General features: G+C 39.5%; 1 protein-coding gene across 1 annotated transcript in view; it reads left to right on the top strand.

Annotated features, from left to right (window-relative positions):
* Positions 1-19,944, top strand: part of PLCB1 (phospholipase C, beta 1 (phosphoinositide-specific)) — a 123,672-nt gene that overhangs the window by 44,807 nt on the left and 58,921 nt on the right. The window contains exons 14-22 of the mRNA XM_009874236.1: positions 2,324-2,428; positions 3,740-3,849; positions 8,874-9,006; positions 9,817-9,870; positions 10,539-10,758; positions 14,479-14,659; positions 16,655-16,731; positions 16,823-16,912; positions 18,984-19,041. Of these exons, the coding sequence (XP_009872538.1) occupies positions 2,324-2,428; positions 3,740-3,849; positions 8,874-9,006; positions 9,817-9,870; positions 10,539-10,758; positions 14,479-14,659; positions 16,655-16,731; positions 16,823-16,912; positions 18,984-19,041 (1,028 nt within the window). The remainder of the gene's footprint in view (positions 1-2,323; positions 2,429-3,739; positions 3,850-8,873; positions 9,007-9,816; positions 9,871-10,538; positions 10,759-14,478; positions 14,660-16,654; positions 16,732-16,822; positions 16,913-18,983; positions 19,042-19,944) is intronic.

The following is a 19,944-nucleotide window of genomic DNA, read 5'->3' as shown; positions in this document are numbered from 1 at the left end:
GCATGTAAGGACTGACCTATATGCAAGCTATTGTATCTCTGCGAAACCTTTAAATCAGTCCAAAATGACTTTCATCTTTATTGCTGAAAAATTCAACAAAACTATATGTCTGGTCTCTTCCAAATCATAATTTTCAGTTAAGTGGCCACTAATTATAAATAATTGTCTTCTATGAAAACTCAGCCCTAATTTTCCAGGCCAGAGACTTGTCAGAGATCATGTTTTAAAAAGATGCGGTGTCATTGGCATTTTGAGCAAGAGAAGTGTCTGACTTCGGTGTCAGCTTTGCCATTGAGGGAGGAAACTAAATTAGGACAAGCATATGGGCCATAAACATGCTCCCAGCTTCACTCACAGCGGAAATGGAAGAATATCTGTGTCTACCCTGTCCCTTGTCCAGCCAGTCCCAGCAGTAGCACAGAATTCACGCTCCCATTATCTAACAGCTGTCTGTATTATTCCTGGGGACTTGATCTGAGGTGATGTATAAATCAGTCCCTTCTCTTCTGGCAGGTGATGTCAGTACTCTTCTAAGCAGAGCTCCAAGCAGTTTTGTCTTAGCAGGTGGAGGTCTCAAGGCCTCACTGCAAGTGCCACACACCAGCCATGGGATGTGGCTGCTGGGCATGTTGCTGCTCCAGCATTACCTCACCCATTGTCCCTGCTCTTGGCCATGTGTCCCTGGCCATTCTGTTGTGCCAGCTCTGCCAGTCTCCACACCTTTTCTGTGAACCCATTCAAGTGTATCAATCCAGCAGAAAACTCTCCACTGTTTCCTTCTGGCTTAGTGGACATAGTTGCATCATGGAGGATCTGCCGAGCTCCAGAAAAAGACATGGGATTGGAGAGAAGAAAGTGGGATGTAAGGGATTTGCTGCTTCTGGTAGAAGTGAGCTCTTACCATGGCTGATGTCCTTTCATGGCCCTCACCCTTCATGCAGCGCATTAGCAGAGCACTGAATCACGTACCTGCTTTTAAGCTTGTACTTTTTATAACAAAGGCTGCTGTGTTAAATCATACAAGGGCTTTCAAGAGTTTTTACCCACAGGCCTATGTTCTGTCCTTTTGACTCCAGTAATCATTAGTTTACAGCATGTGATGGAGAACAGCATGTTGATTTTAGTTTGTGTACGTGCTGAAAATTTGCTGGAGGAGCTTGAGAGAACTGAGAAACCTTTGTAATATGTAATTTCTCCATCTTCCAAAACGTTATTGATAACTGTGTCACACTGTAAACAAATCCACTGACTTACCCTTATTTCCAAAGCAATGATTTAACCATCACTTGCAGCGGGAGTTGTTCATATCAGCCTAGTGAGGATCCCCCCAGATTAGGGCATCCTGCCCGTGACTTTTGTCGTTACATTACCCGTATGTGAAGCTCCCCAGTCATGCATTGGAGGAACAGCTTCAGCCGTGGTGTGAGAGACATTGATTTGAGAGGCAGAGGATGCAGCTTTGGGGCACTGCAATGCTGTAGAAGTTTATTGGGTCTGAGAGTCCTTTTCTCTCATTCCTACCCGTGCAATTCCATTGCTGTCTTTCAACTGGCATAAATACATCTGAATTTGTGCTGAAGTATTTTGGGGAGCTAAACTGATGTAAGACTTTGCAGTTTCTGAACGTTGCTTTTTCTGGAGTTCAGCTTTCAGAGCTGCCTATCTGCAAAGTCAGAAAAGCGTCGGTGAACAAAATAAGGAACAGGAGGGAAGTGGTGGGAGGTGGCTGGGAGAAAGGGCTTCGGGCTGCCCCATCTGTGGTGCCTCACTATTAACTTGGCTAAGCTGCCTCACTCTTAGAAGACAGGCAGCTTTCAAACCAGTCTGAAAACACTCAAATGTGTTTCTAAGGTTGGTCGCATGATAGGATTCACCTACACACACACACTCTGTCTGTTTTTTTAAATTAGATACTGTGTTGTGGATGGACTATGACATTTCAGTTTTTTGGGCTGCTCGGACTTCTGAGTGCTACAGGGGCCACTTTTAAAAATTAAGTAAGAGCTACACAACTCAAAAAAAAATCCAGACAATCCTAATAAAATAGAATGCATTAAAAATTATATAAATGGCAATTCTTAGCATTATCCACAGAGGTAAAAATAAAGGGAAAATACTATTCTAAGTTGCAGTATCATGTGCCTTTCTAACAGTCCCTTGTCTGTATGCTTATTTCTCATCTGGTAAATCTTTCCCTGCCAGAAGTCCCTGGGGTTGCTTGCTCTGTTGGAGCCACTCTATAAATAACAAATGATAACACAATTACATTGGAAATGCCTGTGGAAGAGTTCGTGCTCTGAACTTGTTGTTTCTTCTTTTGCAGGCTATCACTACATCTGTTTGAGGAATGAGAGGAACCAGCCTTTGACACTGCCAGCTCTCTTTGTGTACATAGAGGTCAAAGACTATGTTCCTGATACTTATGCAGGTAATTGTTTTGTTTTCCTGTTGTGGAATATAAGGGTTAATTGAAATGCAGAATGAGTGTGTGTAGATGACTTGCCATATCGGGGTAACAGTCCTGCAGCTGGTGGATCATTATGTCTCTTCATTTATACAAGATGGCCTGATTCACAGTGGCCTGCCAGAGGTTTAGGATGAGGGCCAACTCTTTCATTTTCAGCAGGCCTTGTATGACTCTAAAGGAGGAAATGCCCCAGGCATTTGCCATTGAAACGCAAATGAAACTTTGCTCATGTGACACAGCAGTATGTAATTGTTTCCTAAGTAGAGGGTGTTATAAATTGTGGGAATAAAACCCAGGAGCCAATTTAGAATTTAAGTGATTAATAAAATTTATTAAATTTAGCAAGCGGCTGAGTAAGCAAAACAGCGCTGGGCAGCGGGGAGCAGCTCTCACCAGGAGTGCTCATACCACAGCTGCACCCATGCACGGGCAGATACCTTGGTTATATGCAAAGAAAGTTACATATTCATTAGATGCTGGTCAGCTGCTCCTCCTCTTGACACCTGCTCAGTGCCTCCTGGTGGTCTTGGGCAGGGGTCTTCAGGTATGAAGGCTGTAGGTCTTCCTCACGATAAACTTTTACCTTGGTTCAAAAACTAGTTGCTTGCAGCACATTTCTTAAGATATCTTTGTCCTCGAATTCCGCAGGGGCCTTTCATCACCAGATGGTCTTTTATCACTAGGTTCTTGTCAATTATTTTTTGTTTTTATATACTCTTATAGTGAGTCCATCCTGCTAGTCTTTGTTCTTTTGCAGCTGGTGCTAGATAGCTCCCCCTGTGTACAAGCCTGACCTTGGTGCTGGGGAAGATTATGTTTGCTTAACAGGATATTGTAGCCTAAACAACTTCATTTCTAGCACAGCATAAAATTTGATGAACAAATTCTATATGCCTTCTATAACAGAGGGAAGTGCCGTGCTTAACGCAGAGTATTGTATTTTGGCCTCAGCTCTGAACAAGAATAGCTTTAAAGACCAAACTGCATCTTCAGTGAAGGAAGGTATTCAGTATAGCTCTTTAAATTTTCTTTACAAACATTTTTGGATTTTTACTAATGCTTCTTTGTGTCCCCTGCAAAGCAGGATCCTAGTTGGCTCATGTTAGAGTATTTCTGCATGATGGTGTACTCCCCTCCACTGTTGTTTCTAGGACCCAGCAGTGTCTATCAACAGCAGGTGTTTATGAAAAACACGTCTATTTCTTAAAATCTGAGGACCACTGGAACCGTAGCATAAGGAGGTTGAAACTGAAGTATTTGCATTATTTCTAGATGTGATCGAGGCCTTATCCAATCCAATCAGATACGTAAACTTGATGGAGCAGAGAGCTAAGCAGCTGGCCGCGCTGACTCTGGAAGATGAAGAGGAGGTAAAGAAAGAGGTAAGCGAGGTTTCAGAGTCTCCGCAAATTAAGTCACAGTATTTAAAAGCACCTACTTCACATACAAAGACAAATACTGGAAGTTCCTGGGAATGGTATGTGTTGGTTACTAGAACACCTGTAAACATCTCACCTGGAATAAGACAAGGATACGTTACAGCTGAGAGGCATTGCACTGTGTGTGTGCTTTCACTGAAGGCAGCCTGCTGTGAACGCAGCAAGTTGCTGTTGAGAGGTAAAGAAACACCAAAAGCTGAAGGAGAAACCATGTTATGCCTGTGCTGGTGTGCAACTTTGTTATGTAGTAAATGAAAGCTTCCTAAGTCATTGCCTGTAGTTTTCCAGTGTGATGCTGAAGTTACTCTTCTAAAAAGGACAACTCAGTGTCAGTAGCTTTGCCTGAAAATAATTCATATTTTCTAGAAATTCAGGCTCTGTTTCTGGAAAGGTTATTCTATTCAGAAACATTTGTGTATCTCAGATTATGATATGTTTATACATTCTCTGTGAGCAAACGTGCCCTAAAGAGACCCTGTATAATCATACAGTAATTTAGGTGGGAAGGGGCCTCTGGAGGTCAGCTGATCTTAACCCTTCATAGACCTTAGAAAGAGAGATAAAGAATGAGGAGACAACCCAGTTAATAACTGTTCAGGCCCTGCTCTAGCTTAGCTGAAAGCTGTGAGAGCAACGTTTGCAGTCATTCAGCATCTGTTCGAGTATATTAAGCTACCTATGGACTAACCTGTAAACCCTATTCTTCTGTACCACTGCAAGTGGTGTGCAGACACGTGTAGATGTTATTTTGACATAATCGAGAGTACCAGCAGTTCAGCTTTGGTTTCTGATAAACTCTACGCACATTCAAACTTTCAGTCTCTCTGTTCTAGATGTCATGGGAACGTCTTATAGCAGTGTTTCAAACTTGTCTGCTAAAGATTGCTTGTGTCAGATGTTAGGTACATCATGTGAAACAAAAGGCACTCCATGCAGGTCTCTGGTGAAGATGGAGAAATGCTTTATAATCCTAAACTGCCCTCAGCTCTGGTGCCTGTCTTCTTCAATTCTCAGATGTGCAAAGCTTCATTGAACTAGATTTTGTAACCAAGAATACATTCCCAGAGCAGACCAGATGAGTGAAAGTCATTACAATTCAGTGGCCAACAATTTACTCTGTGTGCAGTGTCACAAGTTCGTCTGAATGAGGACACTGTGAAATGCTCAATAGTATCTTAGACATTTATCTAGGACGCTCTACACATGAGATTCTATTTTAATAGCAAAGCCTTTTTTTAACATAATCATTTAAATACCTTAGAGGTCATTTTTACTTTTGAAAAAGTGCAGATTTTCCTGGTCTGTACAGGCTTATTTTTTAGTTAGGAAAATTCTGGCATAGAGTATCTTCTAAAGCAAATAGGAAGGAAAGATGGATTGTAGCTCATGGGTAGTGCTGCCATATGTCAAGGAGCTGAAAGCTCATAAAGGAGCTTGTTTTGGAGTAGCAGAGAAATATTTTTGAAAGAAAACTGTCATGATTGTAGTGGTGGATTTGCTAAAAATGTATAACCATTCCGTTAGATGCAGCAGCAAGGGACAGGTACAAAATAGCCGCTTAAAACACACCATTGTTATCTTCTATATATAAATGCCAGTTCTGGGTAAGATATTTGGCAGCTGGACTGTACTTGGTAATCATGTTATGCGATGGTAACGTTTTTTTCATCAGTCAGCTGGGCTGTTCTATTCACTTACATTGGCCCATGAGAATCACATCAGTTAATAATTGCAAGTACGTTCACTGGCAATATAGCCAAATAAACCCAAGTATGTTTGTCAGAAATATACACATAAGCGCAGCTGGATTCAATTTTCCTGTGTAAAGTTTTAAATTTACACACTATAAATGTCTGTGTGCAAAGCTAGGCTGTCTCCTAGTACAGATTCCACCTCCCCACACCTCTTGCCCTCCCCTCACACAATTATTTGTCTGAGCTGGGTTCTTGGAGCTGTCACAGAGGAAAACTGGTGGTTTTTTTCTTTGCTACCTAGAAGTTTAAACTGCGTCTCTGTAAGAAGTTCTCCAGGCTTCTTGCAAAACAGTAATCAAATAAGCTACCTAATAGTGAATTGTTTTGAACAAATAAATTAGCCTTTCTTTAAGCTTCAGATTACACTGCCAGTTAATTATCAGTGTCATAAATGAAGAATGCTGAAGAACTGACAAAATTTACATCTTTTCCGTATGTATTTGCAACATTCCCATGATGAGCGTAACATGAATTCCTGCCTTTAGCTTTCTGGTCAGTTCCTGCTTTCCAACCCAGCCTTCGAACTGCTATTTTTGCAGAATGGAAGCATTGTAATACCTGCAGTGTGGGTTTGCACCTTTAACTGTACTTACCTGAACATATTGTAAATCTTTGTGAGCACACAGGTGGCAAAGGCTGCCTTCTCTTCCCTTCCCTGTTGTCCTCTACAGACTAGAGGATAAGCTGTAGAAATTTGCAGAGAGTTCCTTGGGATGAATTAATCCCAGCCTAAAGTAGGTTGACATAACTTTTTCACCCTTGCAGTCAGGGAGGAGAAGTGTGGGGGGGTCTAGGGAAAGCTAGCTGGAATAAAAGGTGTTTTATCTCTGGGGCTGCATGTTAATTCCCACTGTGGAGTCCGGGAGCCTGGAGGCCTGGCTGGCTCCTTAATGTGTCTGACAGGGAAGCAGCAGAGCATCTGACCTGTTCTTTCTGCCCATAAAATGATGTTGAAATAGAAACTGTTGTTTTCTATGCGGGCATATAAATCAAATGAAGCCAGTTGGCATCTTTGATTAAATAAAATTATTTTGATAGGGAAAGTAAACAAAACCATCTCTAGGAGAGCAGCAGCACCTAGCGTATCTGCTACCACTATTTTAACTTGAAAATTCAGGCATAATTTTGCAAATCATGGTGATCACACCAAGTTACAGAAATGGAAATGAAGTTGATCTGACACTTCTCATACGGAGACCTTGCTTATACTTTGGCAAGGAGGATAGAGGGAAACAGACTTAAGAACTGCCTGCCTAGTCTCACAATGCAGCACAGGGGAGATCTCCCGGGCTCGATACCTGGCAGCTCCTTTTCTGTGTAGAAATAAAAATAGACCATACAGATATGTACCTTTGTGGGTATGTATCTTTCTACTCAGTAAATATACTGTCTTGCAAAAGGTGTGGCAATGTGCGGAGTATAAACTATTTTCTGTGAATATTAAAGCTATAAATTATAAGGCTAGATTGCATCATGTTTGTAAAAGAGCCTAAAATATTCTCCACTATGGAAAAATCATGTCTACTTTAGCATTCTGTGTGATGAATTATGAGAAGAGAAAGTGCTTTTTAATGAGATTAGATTGCTTGATGTAGTGAAAATTACTCTTTATTCACTTCCTGATCCTGTCTCGCTTTTCTGCTTTAGTTTCTGAAAACAGATGTTTTATGTCCAAAACTGACAGGCTATATTAATAGCTTCTCAACAAGATACAATGCAGCATTTCACACCACATACAAACCTAGCCTCAGAAACAGAAGATAATACCTGCTTTCCCGAGCAGTGATTTTTGGGACATAGACTTGCCAGAAGTTAGGAATGCTTTTTTTTTTTTAGTAAAATGTTGATTATCTATATAGCAAGCATTGGTTTTTATTAAATTAATTAATTGCTTCACTCCTGTGAGGATTGTATTTTAAGGAGAATTGAGGCGATAACTGTATCTCTATGTGTTTGTCACATCTACAGCTTTTGCCAGACACATTGTTCTGCTGTCATAAATGTTAGCCAGATCATGTTTTTACTTATTTTATTGCAATCATTCTGCCTTGATATAAATGAAATTGTTGGCATTGGTTTTCAATTGCATCATGTTTCTGACTACAGTGTCTCTCCTATAATTTTGGTAGAAATAGGCTCTTGAGACAATATACAGTATGTTGTCAGGGCCAAGATGAAGGAAAGCAGCAGTAGGAGCAGCATGAAACAGTTAGATCAAAATGTATTTTGCCTCTATTGATGCAGTGCAGGCTGAGATTTTGCAAGTGTGGAGTAATCAAGGGGAAAAAACCAACAACTGTGGTATCCTGCTTCTGCATGTAATGTGATTACCATTAAAGAGTGAAATGGAAGGAGCTGAAGGAACAAATCCAAAACTGCCCTGAGACACCATGGCAACTGGCCCCTTGCAGGGACAGCAGGAAGCGAGGCTTGGCCATTTCAAAATAAAAATTGCTTTGAATGACCTTCTGTGTGCTGAGTGCTGGGCGCCTGCTTAAAACCTGATGGTCACAAGGAAAATTATAAGATGTTCTATGCATAGTGCAACGTACACTGTAAGCTTGAGCCTTTAGGAAACTGGAGAGAAAGAAAAGATTGTGGGAAATGCTTAAATATTTGGATACCACAGATGTATTTATGCAGCAGGATGGAGGTACTGTTTACATATTATCTTTGGAGTGTAATTACAAGAATGTAAGATCTTGGGAATCAGAAGTATGTCTCTGTTCTGTTAGAACAGTGAATAATGATAGGACTATGTGCATCTCTGAAATTTAAAAGTAATTTTGTCTACACATTTTGCTCACAGCAGGGATTTGAGTAGCATTTTCATGCCAGGTTCTGCATTATTTCTAAAAACGTTTTGTGGCAGAGAACAATGGTTTCGAATAAAATACAGATTTCACATCTGGTGCAGCTAATATATACTGTACTGAGAAATGTCTCTGATGGGTTATATCCACTTAAAATAAGAACAGTTTTTTCAAAATAATACATGCTCTATTTCTTCTTGGAATTTATCCTGCAAAAATGAACCACGTGGTTTACCATGGCTCTTAAGGATATCTTTTGGTGTGTTTTCTTTTTGAATGCTTTATATGTAACAAATATAGAATTCTGTGTTTTTAATAAGGAGGCTAAACTAGACCTGCAATTAAATAATTTTAAGCCAGTTAGTTGGGAAGTGTAATGTCAATCATTATGTATTTTCAGATTGACCATGGAGATGCACCATCTGAAGCTAACAACGAACCTAGGCCAACACCAGCAGAAAATGGAGTAAATTGCACTGCCTCTCTTACACCGAAACCAGCAACTCAGGTTGTCCATAGCCAACCAGCACCAGGTAAAAAAAAAAAAAAAAGGAAAACAAAGAAGTTCCATCTTTTCAAAATAAATTTTCAAAATAAATTTTCAAAATATTTTTTCGTGCACTTTAGATTTAAAGAACAAAGGAGAGGTGGGTGTTCGTTTGGTAGCAATTTTCCCACTACTTTGTATGCCATTAGGGCTAGTCTTCATGAAATACACAAGAGTCGCTTTTGTGGTGGAACTGAAGTTATTTACAAGCAAGAAAAATTGTTAGGTTTTTGTTGTTGTTATTCTTGCAAGTGCAGGAGCCTCTTTAAATAATTTTACAAACATACCTAATTTGTGCATGTAGTTACCTCTTACTCCACACACAAAATACAGTCTTAAATACTTAAATATTTGTGTTGACATACCTCCTATAACAAATGCTTGCTAAACCTCAGTGTTTATCGTCTCATGACTGCAGTCTTAATAGGCTTGATCTAACTGACCTCCAAGGAGCTGGATTCATCTTGTGTACAGAAATTTTGCACTGACATAGGGCAGTTGTACTGACGGCCTAATGCCATCTAAATGACTCATAGGAGTGGTATCAGTTCAATAACATCCTCCTCATAAGTAGAGCACTGAAGCTGAGGTGGCTTTTCGGCAGGTTACCTTTCTGTGTTGGTTCACAGGGTCGGTGGTGTTTTCCATGTTGCTCAATAGATGTGTTCTTTCAAACAATTAATGAATGCCCATGTGGGTGTACGTTCTGTGTCACCTGCCACATTTTAATATTAAATCAAAAAGCACAGTGATGGTTGTTGTTTCTAAAAGGATTAGTCATCTCTTTTACCTCTAGGTTCGGTGAAAGCACCTGCAAAGACAGAAGATCTTATTCAGAGTGTCCTCACAGGTAATAAATATCCAGTTTATATTGCATGAATGATACACTGTGTTTATCCAATTAAATAGACCACCTGGCTTAGACATTTCTTTGAGTGATTAGGACTGCAGTAACTCACAGAAAATGTACATACTGTGTTTTCTCAGCTTTGAAGTTGATAAATGTTTGAGCATGTTTCATGAGACCAGTATTGGGTGCCAATGGAGAATTTTTTTAAAATACCCCATTGTTGTAGTTTCACAAACACAACATTACCATCTAATGCAGACGAAAGACCAGCATTCTTGTGAGAGCAGAAGCTAAATTTGCTCTGAGTATTGTGAACAGCAGTGAAACCATTTTGACTTCATTAGCCTTGCAGTATTCTCATTGCTCCTACAAAATTGAAATTACCATTGTGTTAAGCAAACTTGCCTGGCAGTTAGCGTCCTAGTGTTCAACTGGGAGTCACATCCTCCAGCCTGGAGTTAGAGTTTAGTTTACAAATCTCATAATTCAGTTTATTTTATAGTAATTCTCCTGCATTAGATCCCACTTAGTTTAAGTTATCAGATTTCACTTACCTGCAGTAAACAAGCACACTTCGTTTCATTCTTGCTAATGGCAATTCCTGGCTTCTCTGATAGAAAACATACATTATTAGAAAACTGAAGTGGCTTTTGTTGTTATCATTGTAGAAGTGGAAGCACAGACTATTGAGGAATTAAAACAACAGAAGTCTTTTGTTAAACTCCAGAAGAAGCACTACAAGGAAATGAAGGACCTTGTGAAGAGGCACCACAAGAAAACCACTGACCTTATCAAAGAGCACACTGCAAAGTATAATGAAATCCAAAATGACTACCTGCGACGACGAGCAGTTTTAGAAAAAACAGCAAAAAGAGACAGTAAGAAAAGGTATGTCAATCGTATCTGTCTTGTTCTTGGTACTGGAGGTCTTTATTCAAGTCTTCTTTTATATTAGACAGTTAATATGGAGGTGAAATTAGTGCAAAGAAAAGAATCAAGAACAGTAAGTTTGAGGTCAGGGCCTTGATATGGAGATGATCAGAACAAGCCCTCTCCATGATGTGCTGCTTGGCTGCTAGGAGCCGGGTAAGTTGTTTACCATTTTTTACCTCTTTCTCTGTAAATGAGGGCAGGCGATATTTACCCTGGGACGTTCCTGTGACCGCTGGTGTGGACAGGTGACTCGACTGTGCTGGCAGCAGCAGCCAGTGGTTAGTAGTGAGCTTAATCACAAACTGTGAGAGGGGGCATCCCCTACCTACTGGGACAGTTCAGGAGCCAGACCACGGTGTGAAAGAAGTAAAACTACCTGAATAAAGTGTTTTACTTTCCTGCTCAGGTCAACTGCAGCACTTTTTATCAGAGGACTCCATCTTCTCCCGTGTCAGCCTCCTTCAGGAGAAAGGAGTATCAGACCCATGGAAACTTTTGCCCCACACTTAACAATACAACTTTATAACGTAGCTCCTTTTTCAAGCAAGTTTTTACAGCCAGCACATGTGGTCATCCTGCCCATATTAAGCAATTGGTTTACTCTGGGCCACCACAGCATGCTGTCTGATGGTGGAAGAGGGCCAAGTGTCAAAACAGAAACAAAACTTAGTCCTCTTTTATGCTGTTTATGGGTAAAACAGATATTCTGAATTTGGGAATGAAGAACATTGTCTCCAAGTCAGAGCCCTAGAAGAAAATCATGCTAGAGTACAAGGCATCAGATACATAATTAGGTGAAAGAAAGACCTGAAAGTTATTAACATCTGACTACAAGTTAAATGATGCTTGATCCAGAGGACTTGGGGATCTCTTAATGATTGCTTGGCTTTGCTTCTGCATACACACCCCTTCTGTGCTATGTCTCCTTCTAAGCTGTGCATTGCCCTATCCCTTTGTGTGTGCTGATATAATTTTCATATTATTTGTCTAGGTAATAATAAAAAAGGAGAGTTGTATTTATCATTATCAGTTTTAAATGCAAAGACAGTTATGACTTACTAATCTTTCCACAATTGCTGCCTCGTTCGTATGATAAGGAACTGTGTGTTAGTAAAGATGAATTCTTAACTCCTGGCAGAACATATACACACATAGGTGCAATCGCTGCCTGATACTGTTGCAATTGAATTTTTATTTCTCCCATTAGTGCAGCATTCTCATTTTAACGTGATTTATTTTTAAAAGTAATAAGCACAAAAGTCCCTTTTACATATAACTGCAGTTCTTAAATATGAAGACGTTGAATGAACATTAAAAAAATTACTTGATACTGTTTGGTAGGAGACCATGAGAGAAAAAAAGCTGCGGGCATGCTCTAGCTGCCAACCTTGTTGGTTAGTACCTCTAAATGTAAGTGACTGGGATTCAGGCCATAACTTGTCCCTAGGAAGGGGCTTATTCATTTATGCTTACTTGATGACAGAATGTCATTGAGCTTAATAAGCTCTTAACACTGGGAGTATATCTACAATCAGCTGGCCTTAACTGTTGCCAGTTTTCAGCCTTCTGGGTTCTACACTTGAGTTTAACAAACTCCCTTAATGACTGGTTGTCAACTGCACGCCCAATGATATTTTATCCGCTCAGTTTTCATCACACATCATCAATATATGTGACAGATAGTAGCAGACAAAACAACATCATGCTTTTTTTCTTTTCTCTAGCATATTCTATTCAAATTTAAGCAGAAAATCAAACTGAATACATAAAATGACTCATTTATCTTTGAGTAAATAGGATTTTGGTTTTTTACTTTGTTATGATCTGGCCATAAATCATTCATGATATCAGGCAATAAAACCCTGAAGTCTATTGCATGGAGCTGTCACAGGGATTTCAGAGATGCGAAGTTTTATGTGCAAGTACAGAGAAATCTGAAGGTTAAAAATCTGAGGTTGAATTTTAAAAATCTAGGACTATACTTTTAGGGATTTTCAAACTTGCAAGTACATATTATCTCAAGCAGCAGCCTTGTAGTAGAATACTGCATCCCAAGGAAAAAGGAGATTTTTATCATTCAAAATTATTACTGAAGCTGTTTGCCTGTAACTACAAAGTATAAATCACTACTTCATCAGGAGTCCCCGTATCACCTCGCCATAAAACCCTGTTGTCTCTAGTTAGAAGCAATCCGTGGTTTATGTCGTCTAAAATTTCACCAAGATTCACTAAAGCCATTGTCTATAGGAAGTTTGAAGTATTTATTTATACACATGCACAAGTGTTTTGTTGGTTGTGCTGTGAACTTTCTTTAATGAACATGTTTCTTAAAAGACAGTATTTTAGCTAGTTTTTAGACATAGGCCTTATCTTTTTTTCCCCATAATATGTGAGAAATGTTAGCTCTAAAATGTGTAGTGTAATAGCATAATGTTCAGACTTTAGTGTTCATTAATGCTCTCTTCTGGCTTTGTATTTAAATTATCCTCACCTAGCACAGTGACACCACTTAACCTCTTAGCAAATATTCAAATACAATGAAAGACCTAAGCAATAAAATAAGGCTACCTTGCGGTTCGTATCCTCGGACAGATGAAAGCAGCTTCACACTATTTCAGTTGGAGTAATTCCAATGGACAGCAGCTGCAAGCTTGAACCTGGGAGAGACAAGAGAGGCAGCCAGTGCAGCAAGTTCTCTGCATTGTAATTTCTGCGAATTTCTGAGGAGCAAACTCGTTATTCTCAGTGTCTGCCCTCTCTGTTCAAGGTTTTGCTGGTTTGTCCATCTCATTTACTGTTCTGAGGTTTCCCAGACAACTGATTTAACACTTGAGTACAGCAGTAAACACAGCAGCAGAGCCTTTTTCTTGGGGTTAGTTTAGTTCTGGCCTGAGCACAGTACTGCTTTTGCTGCTTATTTTGTCCTTGAACGGTTTAGTGTTATCATGTCTCCTTTCACAATTACAGCTATCCTTCCTTTTGTCTTGAAAAAGAAAAAAAAAAAACAAAATCAAACAAAACCCCCACACACTTGCTCTAGCATTGCTTTTTAGCTTCCTCATATTTTTCCTTTACTTCTGTGTGTACTGCCTCTCTGAGTTTTACTCCCCACTGGGGTGTTAGCTCTCCTCCTAAAGTCACCATGGCACAGAGCACTTTCCTCTGTGTGTGCTATGCATGGCATTTCCTGAAGGGGGAAGAAAATACCAAATAAAGGGACGTTCCTACCCTTTAAAGCATTTTATAAATGCAGATGTAAAGTTATGCACTTAAATTTATTGCGAAGTGCATGCAAAGATGACTCAGTTTTCAAAATACTTAGCATTCACCATTTCATGATTTCTACTGAGGATTCTGCAGCTTTGAAGTTTAAGTTACATATCTGGAAGTGAATAAACAAGTTCCATGGGCATCTGTTTATAGGAAATTTTGGCAGTTGCATTTATAGCTTATTTATACTAAGTCTGCTCTGCACCGCTATGATGGGTTAATAAAATGAGGTTTAAAAGCAATAGCTATCCTATTAATAAACTGCCAACGCTGTTTTTTTTTTTCTAAAAGATGAATTTATTTGACTTAGTAGAGCTAAAACCATCTTCTGGCCCTATATATGATCCTGAGAAACCTGTAGCCTAGTAACTTAGACCTTGGCTGTGTCTGCGTGTGTCTTTGCAGATCTGAAACAAGCAGCCCGGACCACAGTTCTTCAACTATTGAACAGGAATTAGCTGCGCTCGACTCTGAAATGACCCAGAAGCTAGTCGAGCTAAAGGAGAAACAACAACAGCAGCTGCTAAATCTCCGACAGGAGCAGTACTACAGTGAAAAGTATCAGAAACGAGAGCACATTAAGCTGGTATGTTTGTTATGTTGTCTGCTTTTTTCTAGCCATCTCAGGGTGAGTGATGAAAGCAGCATGAATTATGAAGTGGGACTTCATCTTACTTGGAGTCCCACTTCAGAGCTTGATTTCCTGGTGGTCTGCTGCGTTTTCAAGGTGTTGTTGTGTCCCTTTGTCACTAAAACTTCTAACAACTTGGAAAGCTTTGTCTGGAATGCAGAAAGTCAACAGGATTATTATACTGCTAAGGCGGAGTCCTTACCTCTAGTTACATGGTTTACCGCAACTTTTAGATGATGTTTCTGTTTTATTCTGCCACTTTCTTAAAGGTACAACACTCAAAGAAGAGGGCTTAGCTGGAAAATAAATTGAAACACAGTGACAATAAATAAATGAAAATCAATTCAAACATTCCCAGGGCACAGAGTTGCACCAAACAGCGCTCCTGATGCAGAAGAATGCTTTAAGGGAACGCGGGACATGATCTGTATATGGTGAAGAAATATTTTGCATCCGTCAGTCTAGGACAGCTTGTGTTTTTACAGCTGGAGTTTGGCTGACAACTACAGCAGGATCATAGGCCCTATGAGCTGAAATAGAGGAGCTGGGGCAGATGGCAACTGATGCTGATGGATATTCTCAGACAGAAAAGAACATTTTCAAAAGGTGTTACGGGAATGCAAACTGTTTCTCAACTCCAGACAATACTCCATTACAATTTTTGATCTGTTGTATGATGTTTTGCCTCATTACTGTTGGGGAAAAATTATTGTCTACTCTGCCCTGCCATCCAGAAAGAGCAAGTCGAAGGAGCGGTATGTGTTGATACTGCTCAGCAAAGCCTCTTCACAAACTCATTCCCATGGATCATGGCACAGAGCTGCAGCTCCCAAGCGGTGCCTTATTTCTCACCGGTTGTATGTATTTATCACACAACTGCTCCAGTGTGGATGCACGGATATTGCTCAAAGGAAAGTTACATTTTCACCTTTGTCCAGTTAGGTAGTGTGAGGGTAAATTCATTTAGTAGCACAGAAACCTTCAGACAGTTTTCCCTCTGAGCTGTGCAGGAGTTAATATTCCAATTAAAATCAGCTTTGCAGCTGGGAGAGTCTTTCTCATGTCTTTCTTTTAGAGGAGAGCCCATTGTCAGTATCTTTCTTTTATCTACGTAATGAAAAGCTGCATCAGACTAGCTGAGCATTATTATACATTCTCGGGCTCACCATCCTGAGAGGATTATTTTGCAGAATCAAACTAAAACTAGAGGGGGTGATCAAACCAAAATGGTCCCATTTCCCACTTTAATTCACCATTTGTTGAACTTGGGCACAAGCCCCGTCCCTGTGTCCTCTCCCATCAGCATAAACATGCTTTTTGTTAGCAGTTTCAGCACGGATGAGAAGGGACCCAGCGCCGCACAGCAGATTTCAAACCAACAACTCGGATATTTTGAATCCATGATTCAAAATATAGGCTATGCTTATCTGTGCTTACCTTTCTTCGCTATTGTGCATGAATTTTAAATACCCACCCTGAAATCCAAGCTGTTCCATGTGATAATACTCAGTGCAGGAGGAATGCTTTCAGTGCTCATAGAAAACACTGAATATTCAGTGCCCCAGGATTTCAGTTTGTAATTTGTATTGTGTAAATTCAGTTTGTGACCATTTATGAATGATTGTAGGTATTTTATTTCCCAGCAAAGGTAAAATCTGCAAAATACATTTTGGGTTTGAATTTTAATTTTCTGAAACTGTATCACTTTGATGTACAGAGAAGTAGTAGTCCCTGTGTAAGTTGGACATACACAAGTCTGCCTGAACTCCACCAGGTAAGAATGCATTTATACCGGTAAGAATGTTTACTAGCATCGGATCATTCATTGGTAATTAATCAGGGAATAGTGTAACACTTTGATGTCTGGTACAGACTTCTGAGAAAACTTTGATATATGTATGATGTTTAGCTTTAAATACGTTTTTGTTTCTTGGGATTTATTTTTTTTAGCTTATTCAGAAGTTGACAGACGTAGCAGAGGAGTGTCAGAACAGCCAGCTAAAGAAGCTGAAGGAAACATGTGAAAAGTAAGGTGTTATTTCCCTTGTAATGGATTACTGCTCTGTGTAAGTTTTGTTTAGATACATTTTGAACTTGGCTTTACTTTTTACGCTTTAGAGAGAAGAAAGAATTGAAGAAAAAAATGGACAAGAAAAGGCAGGAGAAGATCACAGAAGCAAAGTCTAAGGATAAAAATCAAATGGAAGAGTAAGTATATCCCTAGATCTATATCCTTGTACGCTATGAGGAGACAATATTTTTCACTTCTAGAAAATCGAAGAAAGGTCTCAACCCTAAATTCAAAGCAGCCTTTAGCCCAAATGTACTGCTTCACCAGAGGTGGAGTCCTTGTTACTTCCACTGATCCTAATTTAATTTCCTGGGACCAATCTGGTCTCCTGTTCCACGAGCACTGAGAGTCTGGGTCAGCTGCAGAGGTGCTGATGTGTGGGATGGGGACACGCCTGTGAGTGGTACAATGGAGCGATTCACCGAGATGCTGTTAATCCAGACGCTATTCCCCTGAATAAAAATAGACTTAGCGGCTTCAGTTCCTGCAGGGTTTAATTTCACCTTAACTTAGATTTTTATTTGTGAGTTATCTTTTCTTCTTAACCCTGTGAAAGCTGCCCTCCAGAAGAAATAGCAGCGGCACTGGAGAGTTTGCTCTACTGTGATAAATTCCTCTCAAGTGCCGCACTACAGATTCTTCTCTAGCGATGGTGTTACACAGTGTGCAGCTACTCCAGGTGCAAAAGCAAGGAATGCTAAACTCTGAGGGTCTTGCACTATTTGCTGTTCTTGTCACCAGTCTTTAAGGACAGTTAAAAATACAGGAGGAACGAAAGAAAATAAATCTAGAATATATGAGTTTTACCAAGTAACAAAGATACAATTATCTTTGGTTTTCTACAGGTAAAAAGCTTTATACAGCTTTTGGAACCTCTTAACATACAACCTGTGTATTTGGTGATACTGAAAGAAGGTCACACAAACAGAGTGAACTGTATCAGATAATTTAAGGATCAATATTATAGAATTTTAATAAACATCCTAGAAAAAAGATAACAAAATGAGAAAAGTTGATTGTGAGGAAAAGGGAGAAATACTTAATATGGTTAGAGCTGGTCAGAGGGCATGGAAGTCATATTAGAAAAGAAGTAGTTAGTTATTATGAAAATATTACAGCAGTAAAAATCAATTGCAATAGGGAATTATTTGCTGAGAGGTTAATGAGATGCTAGTGAGAAAGACTCAAAAAAAACAGACAAGTAGAAATTCTTTTTTTGTTTTTCCTTTTATTCTTTTCTCATTTTTCCCTGAGGGCTTTCCTTTGCCAGGCTTTTCAAACAGCCCTTGGGAAAGGTGAGATGGGAACTCTATGGGAAAACTCAGCTTTCCTCTGCCACCTGACACACTTTGTTCTTACTCTTGCAGTAGGGTAGAGAGTAGTGAGACCTTCTGGTAAATCCCATTTGAGTTGTCTAAGCTGGGCTATTGTTTATTTAACACTTTCACAGAATTTTGGGAAGGAATATTACATGGAGGTAATACATTGTATTAATTGTACTGATTCTGACATGCTTTCCAGGGCTTGTGTAACTACCTAAACCCATCAGATTTTAGTGCCACCTGAACAGCAGTTCATGGTTCTTGATACTGTCCTGAATCCAACCATCTCAAATATCTACAAATTGTGCATTTATCCCATTGTGGGATTTCACCTTAACCTGATAACTACCTCACCAAGTCACTTAAAGTTGAACTCAGAGAAAATACTTGAGCTTTATGTGGTATACAGAGCAAAGTTGCAAACCAAAGTCAAGCCTGCCCCTGCTCTTTTTAGGAACTTTGCCCGTATCTCTGAAATGTCACCAGCAGTATCTGCTCCCAGACAGAGACTATTTCTCTGGTATACAATGTGCCACAATGTGGCAGTGTGCATCTACTGATGGTAGTGTGCTCTCTTAGACTGACATTTGGGAGGCTGCCTTCACTCTGAAGCCAAGAAAAAAATAAATTGTGGCAGTACCCCATGTGAAAAGCCTGTTGTGGAAGAGCAGGGATTTGTTCTGGTAGGTCATGGAGAAATCTAAACCTTTCATACAATAAAGGTGCAGCCTGTTAGGAAAGGCACGTTCGGGAAGTGGATGAGAGCTAAGTAAGGCAGATCCTTCATTTCAAAGCATAGCCTTGTGTATTTTGTAAGGAGTTATGGGGGATTAAAATATATTAGTGTGCTCTTCTTACTGATAGTAACTTGTTTGCTTCTCCCCAGAGAGAAGACTGAAATGATTCGGTCATATATCCAGGAGGTGGTGCAGTACATAAAACGGGTACGTCAGGCCATATGTTTAGTTTTCATTTTGAGGGGTAAAATGTCAGCTTTCGTATTTCAGTTCATATTAAACTACAGATTCTAAGCTTCGGTATAAATGTTCTGTAAGTGTTGATTTTTAGCAGGTGCTGGGCAGAGTTCTTTTTGCATTCCAGTTAAAGGAAAACTGGAATTTGAGACAAATCTTCATTAATTGTTAGTCAGTGTTTGGGGGATGGTTCTGAGAGGGACAGATTTTAATACAGTTATAATTTCAATTTTGAATACCCTGTGTTTACTCATGGAAAATTTAGCTCTTTTTTTAATTGGCTTGCTGTCTCATAAATGCAAAGATTGTGTAAGGAACTCTGGAAGTCAATAAACTTTTATTTGCAGAGTGTATTTTAACCTTAATTACTTTTGTACAATTACTGAAACACAAAAAAAACCATTCTATGAGCTCTGTAAATAGAAGTCGAAGAATTTAATTTCAGATATTAGCTTTCCTTAAGCTATAGGCAGTTATACAGGGCTGAAAGTGTGCACCGCAGCGTTTTGATGTGTGAAATCACTATGAAACACATGTCACTACAGAAGTTTCTCTTCATTTCAGTGCAGGGAGAGTTCAGTTCAAAAATTGGCCCATTTTTGGTCACAAAGGCCTTGATTCAGGAAGTAACCTAAAGAATTAGCAAATTAAGTATGCTTAATTCCTGTTGGAGTCAAAGCCTTATTAAATGAGGCCCAAAATTCATCAGCGTGTTCATTTAGGACTCTAGGATGCAAATCCTCTTCTTCTGGAAAGATTGTTCGTCTCACACAGCTTGTACAAGAAAAGCTAAAACAAAATATTTTTTTAAATGCATTACCCTTTTAACAGCATCAGAAGTCTACAATAAGTCCTTTAGACATTTCTGATTCT

The sequence above is a fragment of the Apaloderma vittatum genome, unplaced genomic scaffold (genome assembly GCF_000703405.1).
Source record: "Apaloderma vittatum isolate BGI_N311 unplaced genomic scaffold, ASM70340v1 scaffold4088, whole genome shotgun sequence".
In the NCBI taxonomy this organism is placed as follows: domain Eukaryota; kingdom Metazoa; phylum Chordata; class Aves; order Trogoniformes; family Trogonidae; genus Apaloderma; species Apaloderma vittatum.
This window is presented reverse-complemented; position numbering and strand designations above follow the sequence as displayed.